Raw genomic sequence first — 25,110 nt, forward strand, 5'->3', positions numbered from 1 at the left:
ATGTTTTTGTGTTTGGTCTTTTCATACGAAATTCACATTGGTTGTTTGTGTCACACACACACACACACGCTCACGCTCACACACACACTAACAATAATGCTTCAGAATGTTTGTTTTTCACACACACACACACACACACACACACACACACACACACACACACACACACACACACACACATACACATACACACACAATGACATATCTTTAAAATGGATACGAAGAACAGATCTTTTAAAATGGAGACGAAGCAACGAGCAAAGGTGTTATTTTCTTTATTCAATAATTATGGGAGGCAAAAAACAAGGGAAACAAACAGTTGCACACTTTCTGGAGGACCGAAACGTGCTCACTGTTTCACAATGCACACCTTATTTTTTGTTCATGTCTATTCCTGCTCGCAAACTAACTACACAATTCTATTCCTTCCACTATTCTCTACCAACTGTTGTTCTACTGTTTCTGGAAGTTGTTTTACTCTGCTTTCGTACAAAACTGTTTCCTCTAAACTCTCGGTCTCGAATACCATTAAAATGCTGAAGAGACGATAAACAATAACAAACCAATCCTGCACACTCTACTATTCTACACTAATGTACTAGCTGTACTTTTTCTTCCTGCTGCGTCGGTCGTCTATGGAAAAGCGTTTTATTTGTTCTCTAGCCTCCCTAAGCCATCCCCATTATTCAGCACCTTCTTTTCGCTCAGGACCTTAGACCTACGACCAAAACATATTTGGAGACGGGGTGTCTGGCCCTGTGCGCCGTGTGCTATTGTATCTCACTAATGTGCCAGTACCCACTACAAGCAAATGCTTATTCAGCTAAAGTGTTTCCCGTGTATCCGAAGAAGTTCTAATCTTAAATCTGCAGTGATTGCTCCCCAAACAAAGAAGGCACCATGTCCATACTGTTCAAGTTCCTGCACACAGCACGGAGAATATCTTTCACCGCTTCGTCGGTACACCCTGATTCAGTCTACCGTCATTTAAACGCTTTAGCATAAGTCGAGACTCGTCTGAGAAAAGGATAGTCGACCATTCCCGTCGGGTACTTCACAGATGATTCCGTGCCCATCGCAGGCGTTGCTCGAGACGCCTTGGACGTAGTTCTGGGCGGACTGGGTCTCTGTCATCGAATGCCTTCAGACGCCGCCGAACTTTGGAGTCGCTAATGGCTTCTGCAAGATCGGCGTAAGCGGCAATGGCAGACGCTTTCCGGAACCGATCTCGCAGAATTGCAATCTCTAGTCGGAGGTCCTCCTGAGGTGTTGTTATCAGAGATCGACCTGGACGTTGGCCATTTTGAACGAGTCCTATTCGCTCAAGTCTCATTACAACGTTATACACCAGTCTGCCTGAAAGATGAGCAACACCCAACTCTCTCTGCTTGTGATAAACGTGACATCTTTGCGTCAATCTGTAAAACTGAACTCAAACTAAACAAACTTGCAACTATGCATATTTCACCACTTTCTTGACATCCCTTGAATAGAAGTGTTCAAAGTACATTCTTTTATCAGCAGGAGCAATTATTTCATCTATACGGGCCTTATTTTTCCTCTTTTTCAAATCGCCTCAGAGCTGGAACAATCTAAGCACCGGCTATTTTGCTGCACATATTTGCACTAACAGAGACCCATATGATCTAGACGTAATCAATCGTAAAGCAAACAAACAAACAAACTTCAAGGAATAAAACGGGGTTCACCGACCACTTGCTTTTGTAATTGATACCAAGGAGACAAAGCAGCCAGGCTGTTGATTTTTAGTATATGTCCACGTGAAATAATGAGCTTACCCCATGCACAAGTCTGGACTTATCATTTTGGGTGTACGTGATGGTTTATAAATGAGAACGAAGGTGCATTTCAATCTGAACATCAATCAGAATAAATTATCTGAGACGCTTTATGCCACCGACATCGATTAATACATCACAAGCAACATTTTTACAGCTTTGTATAAGCCATTTTTGTCCCATCGTCTTCGTCGATTCCTGCGTTGTCCTGTCCGTAACGGCCCAGTGTGTCATTTCCGTTCTCCAATTTTTCCTTCTTGATTGAAGAGCCAGAGTTGTCGGAATCCACAAGGGTGGCTTCGCTCTCGTTTCTGAAGAGGTCACGGAAGACGTGGTCAAGAATTCCCGCCCCGATGGAATCTCCCCACACGTTGACTGCAGTTCTGAAGCGGTCCCTGGACAGAAAAGGGTTATCTTTATATCGATTTATTCACATTTTTTTTATCTCCATTTCTTCATTGTGTGTGATTTTTGTTGTTCTTCATTTTCCTTCTACCAGCGCTCTCTCTCTCTCTCTCTCTCTCTCTCTCTCTCTCTCTCTCTCTCTCTCTCTCTCTCTCTCTCTCTCTCTCTCTCTCTCTCTCTTATTATCATATGTATGACTATTTTTGCCGTCAACCTTTTTTGCTCTTATAATGACTGTTTTCATGTTCTGTTTTGTATTCATGTTAGTTAGCAAGGACAGATTGTAAGACTAGGCAACGCCTAAATCTCCATCCTTCTGTAATAAAGTTTAATCAATCAATCAATCAATCTATCTCTCTCTCTCTCTCTCTCGCTCTCTCTCTCTCTCTCTCTCTCTCTCTCTCTCTCTCTCTCTCTCTCTCTCTCTCTCTCTCTCTCTCTGTTACAATTTTAAGAGAATCTTGCAATGAACATTTTGATGAGCTGCTTGAGCGGCTCTGAAACAACCATGCGTCACGCGACTTACAGGAACCAATCAATGGCCAGAATGAGTGTGACGTCCTCAGTGGGTAGATTTACAGCCGTCAGCACGATCACCATGGTTACCAGACCGGCCTGTGGAACTCCTGCAGCACCGATAGCTGCTGCCGTGGCCGTCAGACTAAAAGAAAAAGAAGCACAGACCCCTAGAGAATAATGCCATCACTCAATTTAGAAATTGCACATCAGAAACAAATGAACAAATTTAAACTGATCTCTGCATGATCTTCTAGCCTTATCCTTTACACATACATATGTGTAGCACTATATATGTATGATCTTATAAGTTAGTTTCCCTCTTGATTGGCTATGTCGACGCCCGTTTTTAAACGCTTGCTTCCCTTTTTATAACTAACCGGCTTTAGGGCGTCATCGGCGCCCCGAACGAATTCTTCAAAATCGCAAAAACAGTTTGGAATTCTGGGTAGTGAAATCCTTTCGATCTCAACTTTTGGTCAAGGCTGAGGCTCTCGTGATGTGCGACTAACAAAGATGCAACAGTTTTCTGAACTTTCTGCCCCACTTTGCAGAGTATTTTTCTGAAAATCAGGCCCTGTGTATTTGAAACACGCTTGTATTATCATTTTTAATTCTTTATTTTATGTTTAATAGTTTATGCTCCTTTTCTGTAGAAATAACGTTGAATTTACATTTTTTCTATACTGAATTCTTAATAGGCATGCAAAGGACATCTAAAAATGCCGTCGCGATATAACCTTCGTGGTTGAAAACGACGTTAAAAGATCTAAAAATGCCGGAACACATGCTGAATTTTTCAATTGCATCATTTTGCCAATTGTCCCTGTTTAGTGACCAGGAATGAAGTAGTCAATTGTAAGATTTTATACCTGTGCTTCTACACATGAAGCACAACATTTGGGTTATAAATGCCGGCAAAAGAGTGATGTAATGGTTCATTTTTAGAATAAATTCTTCATTTTAACAACGCAGATCGGGCGACTTCTGTCTTGTGTGTGGCGCACGTTATATGTCAAAGCAGCACCGCCCTGATAGGGCCCTTCGTGGTCGGCTGGGCGTTAAGCAAACAAACAAACAAACAAACGCAGATCGGCATACGCGCACACAGATATACGTGCACAAAGCTATTCAATCATCCAGTCTTCCCGTGCGAACTCTTCAATACTTCCAGCAAAACACACACACATGCACATTTAGAGAGACAGAGAAAGGGGAACACATCTCAAGGCAACGCATTTACTGCGACTTCCATCTCACAACATCCCCATATCGAACCCCCCCCCCCCCCCCCAATATAAAGACACAAGTACATATATATACCTGATAATGATGACACTAGCGACGCTCAGCGTGATACCGTTGACCTGTGCAATAAAGATGCTGGCCACAGCTTCGTACAGCGCTGTCCCATCCATGTTGATGGTGGCCCCAATGGGAGCCACGAAACGCACCACGCGTTCGTTCACCTTGTTCTTCATCGTCAGGCATTCCATCGTCACTGGCAGGGTGGCAGAGCTGTGTGAGAGAAAGGAATACCAGTATGGAACTAACTTTGGCGTGTCTTTTGGATTTAAAAGCACAGTCCTTCCATTGAAAGTCGTTCTGCTCATCGTGTCAGATCTGCACATGGGATGAGATCATCTATCCACTTGGCCGGGCGCGCATACCAAAAATCAATATCATGATTTCTTCCTGTGCAGAAACTAAACAACTTTTGCGTGTCGGTTCATAACTCATAACTCATAACTCATAACATTTTATTGATCCAACAAAGGAAATTAAATTGGTCATCAGCACATATAGGTCATTAATTAATAATTATAAAAGAAGAAGAGAAGAAAATTTATAAAACCCATGATAACAAAAAAATATCTAAAGTAATATATGTACAACTACAATACCCTTTTTACTTGCACACTTGACACACCGACACACCAACACACATGCATACATACCTACATACATACCTACATACATACATACATACATACATACATACATACATACATACATACATACATACATACATACATACATACATACATACATTCCATGTTAAAGTGTAGTTAAGAACATCACAGTAATTATATCATTGTTTGGATTAACAGATAAGTTTTTATGTAAATGATGATAACAACAATCCATAATTAACGCTATTGCACTACCAAAAGAAGAGAGATTGAAAGATTACTCAATTCTCTGCCCTGAATCAGTGGATTTGGTTAGCCTATCCCGTCAAGCAACACCGCTAAATGCTATGGCAGTGTAGGGGTAATTCTTTCGGAAGCCTCAAAATGCATCTGCCTGGACAAGTCGTGTATAAGACTAGAGAGAAGAATGGATTCACCAGACTCTTGAGTCGTCTAACCTTGGAGTAGCGCCCCAGGCAATTTGGATGTCATTTAGCATGTTGGAGCCGAAATTGGCGTGGCGACGAAGTGGAGAACATAACCATTGAGTAGCGCCAAGTCAAGAAAAAACGCAACGAACTTGATAGGAGGCAAGACAAAAATCTTACCTAGAGGCAGTGCCCCAGGCAGTCAGGTTGGCCTTCAGCATATTGAAGACGACACATGGCCGGATTCTTGCGCGTGGCGACGAAGCGGAGAACATTACAATGAGGAGGGTCAAGGCAAGACATAATAGAAGTTGCGGGGGTGAACGGCTGAACAGTACGGTCGTTCCCCCTTAACCTCTATGGTACCGTAAACTACATTGTAAGCGCCCAGTATCGAGCAAACACCAAACCCCAACTTCGGGTCAAAAAACGTGTATATAGTACCTTGTTAACGCCCACCACCCACATGTTTACAAAAAGTGTCCAAAACACAGGTCTTATTTTAGTTGTTTCTAAACCTCTTCACAAAATACAGAGATATAATTCGAGTGAATAATGACAAGGTGCGGCAATGCAGTCATACCGTTGAGTTCATACTTTTGCCACTGCAGTCTCTGGATAGCCATTCCAAAAAGTGGACGTAGATTTTAGAGACTCACTTTAAGGTTTAAGAGGTCGACCTTGGGAGATTGAAATAGATCGAGTGAACGGACTATACGCTGAATACGCAGTGTTTGACACGTATACAAACCACCAACGGAAAATGTGACGGTGCCACCCAGACGTTCAGCACAGGGGACATTTTTTCAAACAAAATATTTCCCCAGTAGAGTTTGTAGGTCAGTAGTTATACAATTGACATTTTATTGACAACAAAGCAAAATATAGAAGGAACAAGATAAGAACTGTCTGAGTGTTTATATGTGACGTTTCTAGATGCTCTTACAAACATTCTCAACTTTGCTTCTGCCATAACAAATAAACAAGTCGCGTAAGGCGAAATTACTACATTTAGTCAAGCTGTGGAACTCACAGAATGAAACTGAACGCACTGCATTTTTTCACAATGACCGTAGTCCGCCGCTTGTGCATAACGGAGTGAAACTGACGAGCCTGTTCAGCGCGGTAGTGGTTTCGCTGTGCTGCATAGCACGCTTTTCTGTACCTCTCTTCGTTTTAACTTTCTGAGCGTGTTTTTAATCTAAACATATCATATCTATATGTTTTTGGAATCAGGAACCGACAAGGAATAAGATGAAATTGTTTTTAAATCGATTTCGGAAATTTAATTTTGATCATAATTTTTATATTTTTAATTTTCAGAGCTTGTTTTTAATCCAAATATAACGTATTTATATGTTTTTGGAATCAGGAAATGATGTAAAATAAGATGAACGTAAATTTGGATCGTTTTATATAAAAAAAATAAAAATATAATAATCAGATTTTTAATGACCAAAGTCATTAATTAATTTTTAAGCCACCAAGCTGAAATGCTATACTGAAGTCCGGCCTTTGTCGAAGATTGCTTTACAAAAATTTCAATCAATTTGATTGAAAAATGAGGGTGTGACAGTGCCGCCTCAACTTTTACAAAAAGCCGGATATGACGTCATCAAAAGTATTTATCGAAAAAAAAAATATCTGGGGATATCATTCCCAGGAACTCTCATGTCAAATTTCATAAAGATCGGTCCAGCAGTTTGGTCTGAATCGCTCTACACAGACACACACACGCACAGACACACACACACACACACACACACACACACACACACACAAACACACACACACACACACACACACACACACACACATAACCGCCCTGATATGGCCCTTCGTGGTCGGCTGGGCGTTAAGCAAACAAACAAACAAACAAACACACACATACACCACGACCCTCACCGGCACGGTTGACCTGGTGGTAAGGCGGCCGCCTCGTGATCGAGAGGTCGTGGGTTCGAACCCCGGCCGGGTCATACCTAAGACTTGGCAATCTAGTGGCTGCTCCGCCTGACGTCTGGCATTATGGGGTTAGTGCTAGGACTGGTTGGTCCGGTGTCAGAATAATGTGACTGGGTGAGACATGAAGCCTGTGCTGCGACTTCTGTCTTTTAAGCAAACAAATAAACCACGACCCTCGTCTCGATTCCCCCTCTATGTTAAAACATTTAGTCAAAACTTGACTAAATGTAAAAAACACAGTTTACTATGTCAGACTTAGCTACGGCTGTGCGTTTGGAAAGGAGAGAATTCTACGTATAAGTCGGGTTGGCGCTTACAATGTAGTTTACGGTACTACGAAGTTGATAAGAAATGAATCAGAATTGTCTTACCTAGAGGCCGTGCCCCAGGCAGTGAGGATGGCCTTGAGCATGTTGAAGGCGAACTTGGCAGGATTCTTGCGCGTGGCGATGAAGTAGATGAGGGGTAAGACGATGATGGCGTGGATGGCCAGTCCTGCCAGCACGGTCACCATGTACATCCCAAGCTTGGCGGCGATCTCGCCGATATCGTCTGTCTCCACGAACTTTGAGGCAATCAGGAAAATGATACCAAAAGGAGAGTACCTGAAAACGTTGGTTAGGGTGTGTTGAACACATTGGTTTGGGGGAGGGGGGGGGAGGAACAGTAGTTGATGTCACTCTCTGCATTGAAGAAAGTGACTTCTATTAGATATGTATACGTATTTTGCAAAAGGAAATAACTGTACCGCATCATTCGATCTTTAAATTTACAACGCTAAAGGTTACGACTACCCACACCAAACCCCCCTCTCCCAACCGAATGTGTAAAGAAGCGCTCACCAAATGACGAGTTTGATGAGGACCATGGTGGCGTCATTTAGCGCCTCGAAGAAGAGCATGAGAGGCCTGCCTCGCTCCTCCAGATGGTTGATGACACAGCCCAAGGCCACGGAAAACACCACCACTCCAAGCACGTTCATCCCGGACCCGTCGTCAAGGTAGGGCGCTTCGATTTCGAAGTGCTCTGGGGGGAAATGTGATGTGAAAGAGCATGAGAATAGTATTGTTTTGTTCGTTTGCTTTTTGAAAATTTGGCCATAATGAGGGGCATGGTTTCTGTTGAGGTTTTGAATACAACCGGCCTAGCACGTGTATAGCAGGCCCGTCAACGAGGTTATGCTTTCGTTGTACACAGTAAACTAACAGATTTATGGGTTGAGTCTGCAGATACGCGACACTAAAAAGTTGAATACAACCAGACCAGCACGTTTATCGCAGAGCCGAGGTCAAGGAAATGTACTTGGATTTCGTTGTGCACTGTAAACTGTGAACGATATATTGTTTGAATCTGGAGATACGCGACAAAGACGAGTTGAATACAACCGGGTCGACACGCTCACACCCGAGCCATCGTCAAGGTACGGTACGGTGCTTGGACTGCGTAATCTGGTAATAAGCCGTAAAATGTGAAAGTTCCTTCACTAACTTGATGAGTTGCATGGCGTTAGAGCGTGTGTCTCGATCCCCACTGCTGACGTATACAAAATATCCGAATTTATAGATCGCTTTCCGGTCTACCCAGTTGGAAAGAGTTACCCCCAGGGGCGGAGCAGTTAAGCCCGAGAGGGGGGGGGGTTACAACCTGGGGTCCAGGGGTAGACCCCTTGTGGGGTACAGGGGCAAGGCCCCGTTGGGGGGGTATGGGGGGCGAAGCCCCCCTGAAGCTGAAGAGTTTTAGCTATTTTATGAACAATTTATGGCTTATCCTTGATTTTAAACAAGATCCACTGGTGTCAGCAGCCACTCATTATTTATTTTAAAGTTAGTATTAAATCTTTTTTTTTGACAGCCGGGAGGGGGGGGGGGGTGTTCCGGAACCCCTGTAACCTCCCCCCCTAATCCGCCCCTGTACCCGATATATTCTCTTCATGAAGCTAACATGAAGAAAAAGCTGAGATCCTTTACCTTTATCATGTTTACGAGAGTGGGAGGGTATGAAAATATATCAATACAATAGGTTTCTTCGCTGATCCCTGTTTATCTGATGTGTCAAGCCTTTCGAGACAGCACCACTAGCGTAATATGACAGTTTGAATGGATAGTTGAAACATACCTTCTTTCCCGCGTGTATACTATGACAGATCTGTCCAGGCTTTTGCGCGAGGTTACAACATTCTTCCACTTGGACACGCACCAACATTTATCAGCCTGTGGATACCGCAACACGGTGGCCTAGTGGTAAGGCGTCCGCCCAGTGAGCGGGAGGTCGTGGGTTCGAACCCCGGCCGGGTCATACCTAAGACTTTAAAATTGGCAATCTAGTTGCCTGGCGTCTGGCATTATGGGGTTAGTGCTAGGACTGGTTGGTCCGGTGTCAGAATGATGTGACTGGGTGAGACATGAAGCCTGTACTGCGACTTCTGTCTTGTGTGTGGCGCACGTTAAATGTCAAAGCAGCACCGCCCTGATATGGCCCTTCGTGGTGGACTGGGCGTTAAGCAAACAAACAAACAAACAAACCACCAACCTTTATCAGCCTTGCAGCTCTCTTTGGATTTTTAAAGGAGTCTGGCTTTTATTTTAAGATTTGAATTTTAAAAATCCTTGACACGTAGGGTTTCGATTTAGCTTTTATGTTCCCTTCGGGTGACGTTCCTAATTTTGTTTAGTAAAATTGGTTTAATTTAAATATGTGTAATGTTAAACTTGTGGGGTCCTGATTTGGCCTATATGGTCCGCTGGACCCAAAAAGCAACAACTAACTAAGTATCTAACTAACATTTACCTGGATTTTTTTTTAGCAGAGTGCGACATTTGTTATGAACGAAATTCTTAGCGTACACAAGTGGCAATCTGTGAAATTAACTCATCAAAACAGTCGCACTCTCTACAGGAAGCAGGCAGAATGTTGATCTTTGGTGTGTGTTCAAGTGGAGGAATGTTCTTATCCAATGTACACGCCTGGATAGATCTGATATGGTGAGTCGAATCATTAACACGGGAAGGCCCGTCGCGATATAACCTTGAACGGTTGAAAACGACGTTAAACACCAAATAAAGAAAGAAAGAAAGAAAGAAATACGGGAAGGAATATGCCTTTAAATGCGTTTTTTAAAAAGACAAATTGACTGAAAGCGACTCCGAAATGTTGTGTAACGTCAAGGCCTACCTGTTTCATTTAGTCCGCTGCTGTTCACAAACGTTCTGGACTTTTCCTCGATTGCAATTTGGGTGATTTCCTGTGAATAAGAAAACAAGAATAATAATCGCAGCAGTTTAGTTTTCCGTACTGGACGAGAGTAACAAGTGGTTCTCATACGTTTACACACACACACACACACACACACACACCACATGAACTTGTACGCACCCGTTTGAATCCTGCTGTTACCAAGTTGTTCGGAAAACAGTTTCTGCAACAAATATGCGAGAGAACAAAATAACTTCAATTATAAGTGTGTGTGTGTGTGTGTGTGTGCGTGTGTGCGGGGGGAGGGGAGGGTCATGTAGTCACATTCTCAAACAACCCGAGTCTGCCTTATAGAAGTTTAAGTAGTACTGGTATTTTCCTTTTGGTCCGGAATTTGTTGGTGGTATTCTAAGAGTGTCAAATTATCTTTTGCTTCGGTTAATACAAGGTACAGCAAAGCTGAAAGAAATTTTAAAAGTGCACAACTGTGACAGTGCATGGGAAAGGGGACTATAGAACGGTTTTCACAGACAGATTTTAATGTTATGAACTGGAGCATACAAAAAACCCAAAACCCAAACAGATTCAATTCTATCTGTCTTATTTTAGAAATGTCTAGGTTCTGCATGCGCAGGGACCTAGCACGTGCTGGATTGGTTGAAATTGAGATTTGTTGTCATTTCAACGAATCAGTCTCCGCGGTTTGTTCTCTCCCGTTTTTTGTTTGGTTGGCACCAACTTTCGGTTCGTGCCCCTCAGTCCTGCGTCTGGCATTATGGGGTTAGTGGTAGGACTGGTTGGTCCGGTGTCAGAATAATGTGACTGGGTGAGACATGAAGCCTGTGCGGCGACTTCTGTCTTGTGTGTGGCGCACGTTATATGTCAAAGCAGCACCGCCCTGATATGGCCCTTCGTGGTCGGCTGGGCGTTAAGCAAACAAACAAACAAACAAAACTCAGCCCTGGTGTCTGCGAATTCAAGCCAGGAGGTACACCATTTAGTAGAAACTTTGCACAGGGATGAGCAAATCCCAAAACAAAGAGACTGCCAACGTTCACGTTCACAGTTCATATATTTGTGAATGTATTATTTTGTCAATAACAAACGTTGCAACAACCTACCTTTCTTGTTTTTTTAATTTTGCACAGGGATATCTGGATATAAACTTTTACGCCTGGAAGTCCATAAGCGTTCGCATCTTTTGGGCAGACTCGTAAGCTGAAAGTTGAGCACAACCGAGCTGACCGAAAGATGCGAACGCTTCATAACCGAATAGACTTACGGGCGTGAATGTTTATTGCAATTTAAAAAGTAAATAGAGCTATGGGCAAATGTTGTGTGTGGGTAAAATTGTATAGTTCGTGGAAAGTGTTTTTATGTACTCTTATGGTTGGAAACTAGGCCACGTCGGTGCTCGTCAATGCGTGTCTTCCCAGGAGTAGGTCTCAGCTCCGGGATAATTATATTACTGATTTTAATCTTAGTTAGATTGCCACGCCTTTGGTATGTAAGTCAGTGTTACAAAAGAAGGACTCCGCGATTAGGGTGGGCTTCTTCGGACAAGCGTTGATTTTGTGCCGTCATTTCTTCCGATTTAAAAACAAGCCTCGGAATAACGTGGTAGGCCCTATCCATTTAACTCTAAATCGTCGCAGTAACTTGTATCCGTTACAAGGCGATAAGAATGGTTTGGGATCCCTGTTGTTGCTACGTGAACAATGTCCCTTCAAGCGTTACACGACACGACACGACACGTCTGCAATGGATAGAAAGCACGCAAGTCTTCACGCAGATGATAGTGAAGACGGGGGGGGGGGGGGGGGGGGGGGGGGGGGAGAAAACTGAGCCATATCACAGCTACCAAAAAAGAAGTTAGCGTAGACGATGTTCGGAAACAACTCCGTCGTGTTTGTATGGGTTGTGAAAGAGAGAATACCCTTGCTTTTTCTCTGACCAATAAATTCACACATGCTCCTGTCCACGTGTTTCCGACACACCCCTCGCTGGTGATTGGCCCCTCCAATGTTTGTCCTAGTAAAATCAAGGGCGTTCACTCTTTCACAACCCATACAACCCGAGTTATTACAGTTATTTCCAGAATTCGTTTATTAGGTGCCGCTCACAAAAGCCGTTTTAACCAACTTTCAATGAACGTGTGTTGTAAGACCCTAAGAAGTTGACGAGGAAAATGAGTAATTAGTTGGGTATTTGTACAGCAATCCTCTACATTTTCAACCGACCCTTATTTGCCTCTTAACCCAAGTTCAGCACTGTTCAATTTTCGGTCCATTTTCTTTCCATTTTGAATTAACTTATCCTGACGTGGTTGTTAGTTGGGGGGCTAAAATCCGCGAGCCACATAAACTGTTCAAAGTATGACAACTTTCTGGTGTTTATGTTCGGACACTAACTGTTGAAAAGTCTGCTGATTGTTTGTTGAAAGATGGAAACGGCTCTTTTGAGCCATAAGTAAACATACGCGTTAGCCAAAGGACATTATTCTTGCATTTTCCACTCGGACTGCAGATTCAAACCTAATGTTGTGATGGCTTCCATTAATTCAGGAATTGTTTTGTGACATTTTGTTCACAGTAGATAATAAGCTCAAAGAATGTTTCCGTCACTAGCTTACTTGTTGGGTGTTTGTTTGGTTTTTGAAGTCTTGATTTGCATTTGAAAAGATGTTCAGAATGAAGTCGACATTATGTGCCTGTCTTAATTCAACGTGAATGATGTTTTCAGTTCGCTGCATCATAGGCCAATTAATCCGTAATTATTGGATTTATACCATACTTTTCTGGTCATTTGAAATATTTCACTGACGGGTGCATGCATACCCCTTTAATTGACGTGTTGTCATGCGGCCTAACTATATAACCTTCGTGGTTGAAAACGACGTTAAACACCAAATAAAGAAAGAATGCGGCCTAACTGGTGCACTCTTATGCAGCCTACGCAAAAACAAGATCTTTATCTTCATATGCAGACATGTCGTGGAAGCTTTAGCATTTTTCTCACCCTGAAGCCACCACACTTAAAAGGGCGACGAAGAATGCGAGCGGCACGTTAATTTTACAGAACAAATCTGTCCCTTTCACTCAAAAGAATATTTGTTTGTTTGTTTGTTTGCTTAACGCCCAGCCGACCACGAAGGGCCATATCAGGGCGGTGCTGCTTTGACATATAACGTGCGCCACACACAAGACAGAAGTCGCAGCACAGGCTTCATGTCTCACCCAGTCACATTATTCTGACACCGGACCAACCAGTCCTAGCACTAACCCCATAATGCCAGACGCCAAGCGGAGCAGCCACTAGATTGCCAATTTTAAAGTCTTAGGTATGACCCGGCCGGGGTTCGAACCCACGACCTTCCGATCACAGGGCGGACGCCTTACCACTAGGCCAACCGTGCTGGTACTCAAAAGAATAGCGCATTCAAAGAACGGTCATTTTGAGTTGCTTCTCTATACACCTTTCAGTGAATGATCGCTGCACACTCGTCTTTCAGAACACAGGAGTGACAGAAGCTTCGTGTGGTGTCATACAAATTGACACCGTCACATAGAAAAGTAAGTAAACGTTTGAATGGAACTGAGGGTGGTAATGTCTGCTGTGAGATTTCAATGTGCACGCATACGCAGTATATTATACAGTTGAATTAACCGCGCTTGAAAAGAAAGTAGATATGAAAAGAGTGGATGAGCTATGAAGAGAGAGAGAGGGGGGGGGGGGGAGGGGGAGAAAGGAGAGAACGACAGACCCAAACAGACAGCTAAGTACAGGTCTATGGGGAGGAGGTGAAACCAAATTACATGACACATTTATCTTCTTCTTCTTCTTCTTCTTCTTCTTCTTCTTCTTCTTCTTCTTCTTCTTCTTCTTCTTCTTCTTCTTCTTCTATAATAAAATTTTAAAAACCAAGAAAGATGACATTTTGGAACGTTTAATTCAGGACAAAACAAAACATTCACAAGAACCGCGATCTACCGGCCATTAAAGTGGACAAACAAAAGACACAACATAAAATACTGATAAAGAAATGATGCTGTGGCTTATCTTAGAATGTCCCCAAGATGGTCGTAGCAAAAACAAAACATTGTTTCTTCTTCCTTCATTCTGAAAACCACCCTTCCATATGAGCGATGCTTTTCATCAAGATTTTGTTCGCATGAAGTTAGATATGCTTTGAAATTCCTCTTGGACTTAAACCTTTAATTTCAAACACATTTTCTATGACCGATGTTCAGCAGAAAACAACACTCAGGTCTCTGTATTCAATTATAAAAATAAATAAGCCTGCTAACCAGGCAGCAAAATGTCCTCATACTAGTCTTCTATAAAGAGATGTGGCAAACTTGCTAATTATTCCTTGAATTATGAAAGGACGAAGAAGAAAAAGAGGAATTGCGAAAGAAATCATTAGCGCACTAAAAACCAACCTGATCAGATCGAGCAGAGCGTCCAGAGGCTTGGTGTCCTTGGAGGAGCCTTTGCGCTCGATCTTACCCAGGTCGTCGGGGTCTCCAGGGTGGATGGCGAGGACGAGGACGATGCCGATGATGACGGCGATGAGAGTGGTGGTCATGTAATAGATGATGGCCCCCAGACCCAGGCGGCCCGAGGCCTTCTTGTCCAGCGCGGCCGTGGCCGTGATCAGACTGGACACGATGAGAGGCAGGATGAGACACTGGGAAATAGGATATTTGTTATGAAAGTAATGTTGTCGAATCCGGGCCGGGCCGGAAACGGGTCGATTTTATGTGCAGACCCACAAACGGTCTCCATGCCCCAACCCCGTGTCACCACAGTGGCACGTAAAAGACCTCGGTCATTCTGCCATAAGTGCAGATGGCTGACACCACATTAACACGCATACACTTCTCATCTAAAACCCAGGAACATGCCTCTAATGGCGTTGTCGTGAGGGCGTAAAACTTGAATTTCTCTATTGCTAATTGTTGTAGTTGTTGGTTTATAAATAAGTACAATCTTGTGTTAAGAAAGGCACTTTGTACTCTGTGCTGCCTTTGAAGGCCGTGGCGAGCGTGAGCCCCTCCAGCAGTGGAAAACAATGGAATTGTGCGTAACGGAGTCACATTAAACTGCACAAACAAGGCCACCAATACATTGAAGTAAATGTACATGCTGCCCTGGGAAAATCAGCGTGAGCCCCTCCAGCAATGGAGAGAATTGGAAATCAATGGAATATGAGTGTCGTGTTGTTTGGTACCTGGTGTATCAAGTCTCCCATTTCTAGACAGCACTACGCCATCTTTTCCAAGAAGACACAGGAACAGCAAACAAACACACACAAGACAGCAAAACAAACTTAAATTACTTGCAAGAGAATGAAAGCGCAAATAACAAACCATCGGAACCATCATTTAATACGAAAGAGTATGATCGTATAGATATATGTAAAGTTGAAGACTCCGAGACCAACGTGGGCCCAGGCCTTCTAGTCCAAGGCTGCCCTAACCGTACTCATACTGAACACGATGTTTGGGTGTGTATGATACTGGAAAGACATTGACAATTTCACACACAAACTCAAACACTCACACACACACACACATGTCGCACGAGTGATGAAAAATGGAGGGGAGCGGGGGGCATCAGAAAGATGGAAAAGATAGATCAGACGAAGACAGAGAATGACACACATTTGGCAAGAGGTATGACATTATAGTGAAGACCATAGCAAGTTGTGGAGGCTGGGGTTGGATTGGTGTACAGAGATAAGCAGCTGCAAAGTAAAGGTTTATTTACAGGCGTGTCTTGTACAGAATTTTTCCAAAGGCAGGGGGATATATAAGAAAACTCGTTTGTGGGCGAACATTTGCAGCCACAAAAGACAGTGAATTCACAAGTCTTTTGTAATAGAGAATAAGTAGTGCGTAGCGGAGTTTCATGAATTTGAATAAACAAGGCCACCAATACATTGAAGTAAGTGTGCATGCTGCCCGGGGAACTTAAGGTAGACAGTCAAATAAAAGCCATACTTTATTGCATCATATACTAATTGATAACAAACAATTAGCAAGAAGTGTTATTTCACCTTGAACACGTTTAGCAGAGTCTGTCCAGGGAACTTGAGGTAGAAGCTAGATCATGAATGTAAGAAGACATATTTAACAACCACAGTGTAATGCACCGCATACAAAGAAGTGTTGACTAAATACACCTTGAGCACGTTGAGCAGAATCTACCCAGGGAATTTGGGTTAGACGTTGGATCTTGCATGCAACAAGACGTATTTAACAGCCAGAATTCAATGCAGCACATACGAAGAGGTGTTATGGTAATTTGAACACGTTAAGCAGGAACTGCCCAGGGAATTCGATGTAGAAGCTATATCTTGAATGCAAGAAGACATAGGTAACAGCCATAATTCAATAAACGGCAAGTGTTGTTTTACCTTTAGCATGTTGAGCAGAACCTGTCCAGGGAACTTGAGGTAGAAGCTGGATCTTGCATGCAAGATGACATAACTAACGGCTAGAATTTATTGAACCACATACCATATATGTTACTTTGAGCACGTTGAGCAGGAGCCGCCCAGGGAACTTGGGTTAGAAGCGAGATCTTGAAAGCAACCAGATATAACTAACAGCCAGAATGCAATGCACCGTATAGCAATAAGTGCTATCTCACCTTGAGCATGTTGAGAAGAACCTGCCCAGGGAACTTGAGGTAGAAGATCTTACGCTTGTCCTCGGGCGTCCAGATCTCTCGCAGGCCTACGCCAAGGCCAATGCCGATGATGACGGCGATGACAAGAGCGACGACGAGGATGACGTCCTCGAGGACAGCCCTCCTCCTCTTCTTGCGGTTCTCCATGTCCCCGTGCTCGTGAATGTCCATGTTGGCTGCTGTGGTTGCTGGAGAGTTTCACGTTCAAGTTTAATACCTCCCTTTTACGAGTAATGCATGTCACTGATCTTCGCTTTTAGTCTGAGATATCCAAAACCGGGTAACGTTACAACATCAAGAAACAAGTTTGTGGAACGTTAAATTGACAGAACGAAGCGTTTACTTCAACGTCGATCTATTCATCTTTATTATGGACGAACAAGATAACCAGCACGGTTGGCCTAGTGGTAAGGCGTCCGCCCCGTGATCGGGAGGTCGTGGGTTCGAACCCCGGCCGGGTCATACCTAAGATTTTAAAATTGGCAATCTAGTGGCTGCTCCGCCTGGCGTCTGGCATTATGGGGTTTGTGCTAGGACTGGTTGGTTCGATGTCAGAATAATGTGACTGGGTGAGACATGAAGCCTGTGCTGCGACTTCTGTCTTGTGTGTGGAGCACGTTATATGTCAAAGCAGCACCGCCCTGATATGGCCCTTCGTGGTCGGCTGGGCGTTAAGCAAACAAACAAACAAACAAACAAACGAACAAGATATACATTAAACAAATAAATATTATTTTTGGTTGTTGGCTTTTCCACTGGCATGAACAAAATGACCAAATGTTTCGGTTTGTCAAAAAACCCATCCCATTAACTTCCATTTCTTGGTGTGTTTTGTGTGTGTGTTGTTTTTTGTGGGGTTTTTCTTTTCTCTGAGACTCAAAGTCGCTTCTCTTCCAAGAACATGAACGTCATTATTATTATTCCAGCTGCGTTCACATTTGAATGATTCAAGAATTAAACTTGAATGGACAAAATGTGCGCCTTTTTTGTTGCTACTTTGAATAACGTTTGGTTATTATGTTTAGCTGTGCTGGAATGGTCACAGAATGGAATCTTTACATCAACAAACAAAAACAGAAACAAAACAAAACCAACAAGCAAATAAACGACCAAACGGGGCCCCTTCCTATCGTTGCCGTTTGGAAAAACTTACAATAATCCTTTTTTGGAACTAAATAAGTAAACAAAATACACATATGTTGGCTTTATTTGATACAAACACAACTTCTGCTTTTTTGCCGTTAAATAAAACTGAATAAAATGTTTACAAATGTTTAAACAGCGGGATTTAACACACAACATGCTCTTGCACAAGCAAAGTACAACAACATTTACATACATGTTTGTGTATCTAGTGTTACGTTTAACAAGTGCTCAAAGGTAACCCGAGACATTTGACTTTGTAAGTGACGTTTAAACCGAGAGGAATAATTGGTGGGTAGTTTCAAGTCATTGCACAATTCACAGACTTATCATTAGAAAAAAAGAATATAAAGCGTGCACGGCTGTAAGAAGGGTACTTTTTGTTTGTCTAAAACTCAGAGGACTCATTAGTACTTTCCAAAGAACACACAATCCAGAGAGACCTAAGCATTAGGAAAACAATGATGGAGTAGCGTTGTGTGGGTGAAAGAAGGACACTTATTGCTTCTTAAATGGACATTTGCGGGAGGGGGGGGGGGGGACACGATCCCAAATCGCCCCAAGAGCTACACAGTTCAGTCTGCGGTTTGGAATTGTGGCACCACACACCAAGAATACCACAAAACCAGTGAGTGGACGTTCAATTATTAAACTCTATGCGCTGTGTTTGGGTAATCTGTGCAGACTGACGTCTTCAGATGAAGGTAATCTTCCACGCTTTTGCTGGATTACAGATTGGGATAGCTAATTTTGCACGGGTTTCGACTGTGATTGTTATGAATCATTTCCAGCACTGAAAGAAAGTCGATGAACACAATCGGACTCTAACGCAGAAGAGTTTACTTACCAAAACGGTTTCCATATTTACATTGATTAGTGTATTAAATATAACTATATAATAATCGATTAAATTAGTATAGTTACGGGTAATTTCCGAGCGTTGCATTGCAGGTGTATGTAAACAGGACCCCAGAAAACGTCAAGGTTAACTTCACCACAAAACGTCTCCAGAATTCCGTCTTAACTACTTTGTCTTTCACTCTTGAAAAGGAGACGGCGTTAACGGATCGACGGGGATTGGGGGGGGGGGGGCGGTTGAGTGGAGGGGCGGGTTAATAATAGTGAGGAAAAAAGGGGGATTTTCAGCGAAGAAGGAAGTGCAACAAGACGGCTATCGAGGCAGCGAAACCTTGGCCGAGTTTCAATGGTCGACTCTAGTCTAGTCTGGTTAGTCTACTGCGCATATCATTGGGTCGCTTCGCTGAAACGTGGTCTTGTCGAACCATACTCATCCAAAATGGCCGTCGCTAGATGGATGTTCTTGGAGTTTCTTAACGATCAAACAAACTCACGTAAACAAACTCAATATCCACCAAATCTTCTTCGCAAAGATAGCCAACACTATATCAGACTAGTTGTCAGTGTAGAATGTGCTTTGAAATGAACAGCACCGTCTAAAATGTGTCTCGTAAGTGAAACATCACTTGACAGATCGCACATTCGACGCCTTTTTGGAACCAAACAAACCTTCGGCTGTGTTCGGCCGACTAGAGCAACCAGAGTGACGTCATCAGGTTCGACCAGACCCCGTTTCAGCGAATTTTAGTCCGACCCTAGTGACTATAGGGTCGCCAATGAAACTCGACCATTGCGTGTCCACATTGAGGCGCTTATCACCATGAACAAGTGGGGCAGATCTTTGGTGGCTTTTGTGGTCGTTTACCGGCACGGTTGGCCTAGTTGTAAGGCGTCCGCCCCGTGATCGGGAGGTCGTGGGTTCGAACCCCGGCCGGGTCATACCTAAGACTTTAAAATTGGCAATCTAGTGGCTGCTCCGCTTGGCGTCTGGCATTATGGGGTTAGTGCTAGGACTGGTTGGTCCGGTGTCAGAATAATGTGACTGGGTGAGACATGAAGCCTGTGCTGCGACTTCTGTCTTGTTTGTGGCGCACGTTATATGCCAAAGCAGCACCGCCCTGATATGGCCCTTCGTGGTCGGCTGGGCGCAACAAACAAACAAAACAAATTTGTGGTCGTTTGGGTAAGGGGGGTGGTGATAATAAACAGACAGTACAGAAACAAATACAAGCATATGAATAGACGCGCAGAAAGACAGACAGACAGACGTATGTAAACAGCCACACACACACACACACACACACACACACACACACATACACACACACATATACCTCAGTGGCAGAATTTCATGTTCATAAACGAAAATGATAGTGAGTATACATATTGTGCGAGATTTAAATTTGCAAGGTATTGACTTTGGCTGCTTCTTGAGGAGGAACAGACATGAAAAGAAGGCACAGTTAAAAAAAAAGTGTTTGCCTTCAAGTAAGCATAAACCTCATTGTAATCCGTTTCTAAAGTTAGCAGTGCTATCTTGCCAACAGTTTAGTTGAATTATAAGTTCTAGTAAAAAGATGGATTGTGATAATGTGTGCCAGGAACACGAAACAATTTTCAACGGCCTATCTTTGTAAATGCTACAATCGCACCCTCGAAAATGCAATTCCATTCACAAAACAAGACGTTAACCCTGGTAACTATAATAAAGCCACCCCATAAATCTCGCAGTAAAAAACATTATAACAGTTGACTCCCGTGGTTGTTGTTTTTTAGCTAATTTTTTCTCCTCCTTCAGAGCAAAGGTCCTTCTGTTGGCCTACATCGTGGTTTGAACGATTTATTCCAATATTTTGCAAAAGGCAATGCTGCATGGGTTTAATTGTAGCGATGGAAAGCAGCAACCTAAGCTTATTTGTGTGTCTGCACATTTGCGTCAGCATGTATTCTGTTATAAGTATAATTACTGTAACGCAAATTTAAAACAAAAAACAAGGTAACAAATAAAATTAAAAAAAATACATGCACAAACGCTGTCAGTAATTTTTACTTGTCGTCCAGAAGTATGTGTTACACAACTAGTGCAGTAAACAATAACAACAACGGAAACAACAGGAACAATAATAACACAGACTGCAACAACAACTATAACAACAACAGCAACAACAACAACAACAAGCCTTTCGAAGTTCATTGGGTAAATTACACGCAGACCGCATTGTTTCCACATACAATTATTCTCACGGAACATTACAAACTTGACATCAGTCAAATTCAACAAAACAGAACAAAAACATCGAATTTCCTTAACTGTTATGTAAAGATAAAGTCGTGGAGGTCAAGTTCACTTCCTTCTTTTCTCCCCAGCAGAGAAGTTTACAAATTATACCTCCCAGATACTCACCCAGCTCGGTCTGTGTGTGAGTGATCAGTTGCCGAAAGAATAATCTCCGTACGGTGTACGTTTTGAATATCTCCCTGCCGCAAAAGCATGGGAGGGGTGGCAGAATACTTTTTATTTTTTTGGTGTGCACATTTTGCGGTTAACCTATACTCTCCCAAAAAAGAAACTTGACACAGGTAAACATTGATTTTTTTCAAATATGTTAGAGGAAAGCACCAACATTCAGTTTGAAGTTTGTCAGTTACATTGTTGCTAACCACTAAACCACAAAAAGAACATAATTGAACCGAGACTTTACTGGGTGGTCGCCCTTTTATTGAATTGTAAAAATCTTGTCTGCACGAAAATCACGTGCATGGCGCCGTGATGTGTTTGCCTCTGTCTGAGCCTCAAGTGCTGCAAGTGGCAGAGATGAGAAAGCCATATCAACCGCAATTCTGTGACACTCCCTGCGCCTGCAATTAAAGTGCGGAAAATGCCACGACTGACTGAAGCCCAGTGCCATAATGCTATTCTCCGGTTGCAAGCAGGTGCAACTAATGACGATGTTGCAAGGCATGTTGGTATGTCCCAACAAACTGTATGTGCACTATGGAACCGCTTAAAGGCACAGTGCAGCTCACAGCCTTCGTTTTGCGTTTTTGTTGCAGCTGAGTGCATTTACAGTTCAAAAATCCTCCTATGGTAGTAAAACAAACCCAAAACTACCCAACGACGACATCTGTGAAGCTCGACAGTTTCTTGTTCACGCGAGTGCATAAATCAACCTAGTTATTACGTGGTGTTTGGTCGGAGTTCGATTCAACTGAGTGATTCCAGCCTCCATTTTGTTTTACACAAACTCATGATGACGTCTGACATAGTTTGCTAGTGACTGCCTTTTTGTGCATGATGTGGTGATCTACCTGATCTAAATTTAGATCCAAAAATAGGTCAAGACCAGCCGGGTCCGAGTACGAAATTAATTCGTAAAAAAATCGCAGTTCTTGACTCTTTGGGTGCAAGTCAATGAAACTTGGTAGTTCTTCTAACGGATAGCTGCCTGAGGTATGACTAAAAGCCCCAGGGGCTCCGTGCACCTGGATTTGACAAGTTCAGTACCTTTAATTGCCACGTAAAGTGTACAGGACAGACCAAGGTCAGTCCGTCATAGAGTCACCACACGGGCTCAGGATCGGTATATCGGGGTGCGACAGCTCCGTGAACGTTTCACAATACTGCTACGCAGACTCCGGGGATGCCTCTCCCAAAAAAGAAACTTAAAAAAAGAAACATCATGGCGCCATGCAGATGGTTTTTGTGTAGACAATATTTTTGCTATTCAATAAAAGGGCGACCACCCAGTAAAGTCTTGGTTCAAAGATGTTCTTTTTGTGGTTTAGTGGTTAGCAACAATGTAACTCACAAACTTCAAACTGAATTTTGGTGCTTTCCTCAAACATATTTGAAAAAAAATCAATGTTTACCTGTGTCAAGTTTATTTTTTGGGAGAGTATATATAGACGTTGCGTCGTTTTGAAAATCACTGGAGCGTTGTAAATATACGAAACGAATGAGTTGCCTATGTGTGTGTGTGTTCAGGGGTGGGCAGGAAGGGTGTTTTGGTGTGTATGTCTGTGTCACTCAGTGTCTGTGTTTAGTTTTGTGTCTGTCTCTGTTTCTGTGTCATAGTCTGAGTGTTCGTCAGTATGTTTAAGCGTTTATGTGTCTTTATTTCTGTGTGTGTGTGTGTGTGTGTGTGTGTGTGTGTGTGTGTGTGTGTGTGTGTGTGTGTGTGTGTGTGTGTGTGCGTGTGTGTGTGTGTGTGTGTGTGTTCACGGTTTTTGTGTGTGCGCGCGCGCGTGTGTGTGTGTGTTTACGTAATTGCATTCGATTGTGTCTGTGAGCTTCTGTGTCTGTCTGCGTGAACTGAATCAAATGACTGTGTAGGACAGTATACCTTACCGACCGCAACTGAGACCAGCCGCCACCAGGTATTGAGTGGACAACCTACAGAAGGTAGTCAGAAAAGATGATATAGAATACATGCCCCACCTCCTTGCCACCCAAAATGTACCTTGGTCGATTTTTTTTTAATCCCTTTTGTAGGCTGAAGACTGTAGGATCGGGTACGTCTGTACCTTTTAATGAATGTAAATAGAGACTTTCTAAACAGCATGAACCTCGTGTCGGAATGTCGGTCGGTAGGTCTACTGACATAGCCTACATACTGCAGTCAATATGACAGGAACAAAACAGGACATGGAACACAAAGCCATTCAACCGACACGTATGCTCATAAATTACAAAAGTACACGAGAGAAAACAAGTCGCGTAAGGCGAAAATACAATATTTAGTCAAGTAGCTGTCGAACTCACAGAATGAAACTGAACGCAATGCCATTTTTCAGCAAGACCGTATACTCGTAGCATCGTCAGTCCACCGCTCATGGCAAAGGCAGTGAAATTGACAAGAAGAGCGGGGTAGTAGTTGCGCTAAGAAGGATAGCACGCTTTTCTGTACCTCTCTTTGTTTTAACTTTCTGAGCGTGTTTTTAATGTAAACATATCATATGTATATGTTTTTGGAATCAGGAACCGACAAGGAATAAGATGAAAGTGTTTTTAAATTGATTTGGACAATTTAATTTTGATAATAATTTTTATATATTTAATTTTCAGAGCTTGTTTTTAATCCGAATATAACATATTTATATGTTTTTGGAATCAGCAAATGATGGAAAATAAGATAAACGTAAATTTGGATCGTTTTATAAATTTTTATTTTTTTTTACAATTTTCAGATTTTTAATGACCAAAGTCATTAATTAATTTTTAAGCCACCAAGCTGAAATGCAATACCGAAGTCCGGGCTTCGTCGAAGATTACTTGACCAAAATTTCAACCAATTTGGTTGAAAAATGAGGGCGTGACAGTGCCGCCTCAACTTTCACGAAAAGCCGGATATGACGTCATCAAAGACATTTATCAAAAAAATGAAAAAAACGTTCGGGGATTTCATACCCAGGAACTCTCATGTCAAATTTCATAAAGATCGGTCCAGTAGTTTAGTCTGAATCGCTCTACACACACACACACACACACACACACACACACACACACACACACGCACAGACACACACACATACACCACACCCTCGTTTCGATTCCCCCTCGATGTTAAAATATTTAGTCAAAACTTGACTAAATATAAAAAGGAACACAAACATAGTGACACCGTGAATAGTAATAATAAAACAAGTAAATGTGACCCAAAAAAACTAAGACAAATCAAGGTAAAACAATACAAGTTCCTCACCTGCTTTACCAAAACACGACGATTGTCTCTCCTCCTTGCGTTCGTATTAGGTGATTGACGTCAAGGAAAAAGTGGAAAAGACAGACCCTACTCTGAAAACAAAGACGAATCCTGTCGAGCTTCCGTGTTATCACGACACTGTTTGCGGAAATTTTTTTTCACGCTTAGAATAATCAAGGGTAACATTCAATGTGTTTGTGTGTGTGTATGTGTGTGTGTCACAGTCACGGTGTGTGTGAGTACGTGAGAGCCTGTGTGGATGAGTGTGTGCGTGCTTTCGCGCGCTCGTGTGTGTGTGTGTGTGTGTGTGTGTGTGTTTCATTTTTCATTTGCTCTTTCTCTATCTCTTTGTCTGCGCGCGTGTGTTTGTGTGTGTGTTTGTGTGTGTGTGTGTAGCTCATGATCCATCTTCTGCCTAATCCTACATTCGTCTGATTACATGTAGTCATTACAATCATGTGCATGCACTCCAGCTCTCCATATGCCGGCTAAC

At 42.7% G+C, this 25,110-nt stretch overlaps 1 protein-coding gene across 3 annotated transcripts; it reads right to left on the reverse strand.

Annotated features, from left to right (window-relative positions):
- Window positions 1-259: 259 nt before the first annotated feature.
- On the reverse strand, window positions 260-24,750 carry LOC138967172 (excitatory amino acid transporter 3-like). 3 transcript variants are annotated; one of them, XM_070339683.1, is made up of 10 exons: window positions 24,618-24,750; window positions 16,876-17,102; window positions 14,661-14,908; window positions 10,399-10,441; window positions 10,198-10,267; window positions 7,869-8,052; window positions 7,398-7,631; window positions 4,044-4,238; window positions 2,731-2,865; window positions 260-2,194 (listed from the first exon to the last, which is right to left on the reverse strand). In XM_070339683.1, exons 2-10 carry the CDS (start codon window positions 17,083-17,085, stop codon window positions 1,951-1,953), a joined length of 1,563 nt encoding a protein of 520 aa, XP_070195784.1. In that variant the 5' UTR covers window positions 17,086-17,102; window positions 24,618-24,750; the 3' UTR covers window positions 260-1,950. The 3 variants fall into 3 exon arrangements, with proteins under 3 accessions (XP_070195784.1, XP_070195783.1, XP_070195782.1); XM_070339682.1 differs by lacking the exon at window positions 24,618-24,750 and adding an exon at window positions 21,320-21,464; XM_070339681.1 differs by lacking the exon at window positions 24,618-24,750 and adding an exon at window positions 18,982-19,126.
- Window positions 24,751-25,110: the final 360 nt, after the last annotated feature.

This window comes from Littorina saxatilis, linkage group LG5 (assembly GCF_037325665.1).
Source record: "Littorina saxatilis isolate snail1 linkage group LG5, US_GU_Lsax_2.0, whole genome shotgun sequence".
NCBI lineage: Eukaryota > Metazoa > Mollusca > Gastropoda > Littorinimorpha > Littorinidae > Littorina > Littorina saxatilis.

Bases quoted from the DNA above. Each gene is read 5' to 3' on its own strand.
- LOC138967172 (XM_070339681.1), bottom strand. From the start codon at position 19,003: ATGCAACGCTCGGAAATTACCC. The intron at 8,053-10,197 runs GTAGGCCTTGAC...ATTTCCCCCCAG, and splicing joins CAGCGGACTAAATGAAACAG to AGCACTTCGAAATCGAAGCG. The intron at 2,195-2,730 runs GTAAGTCGCGTG...TTTTCTGTCCAG, and splicing joins CTGGCCATTGATTGGTTCCT to GGACCGCTTCAGAACTGCAG.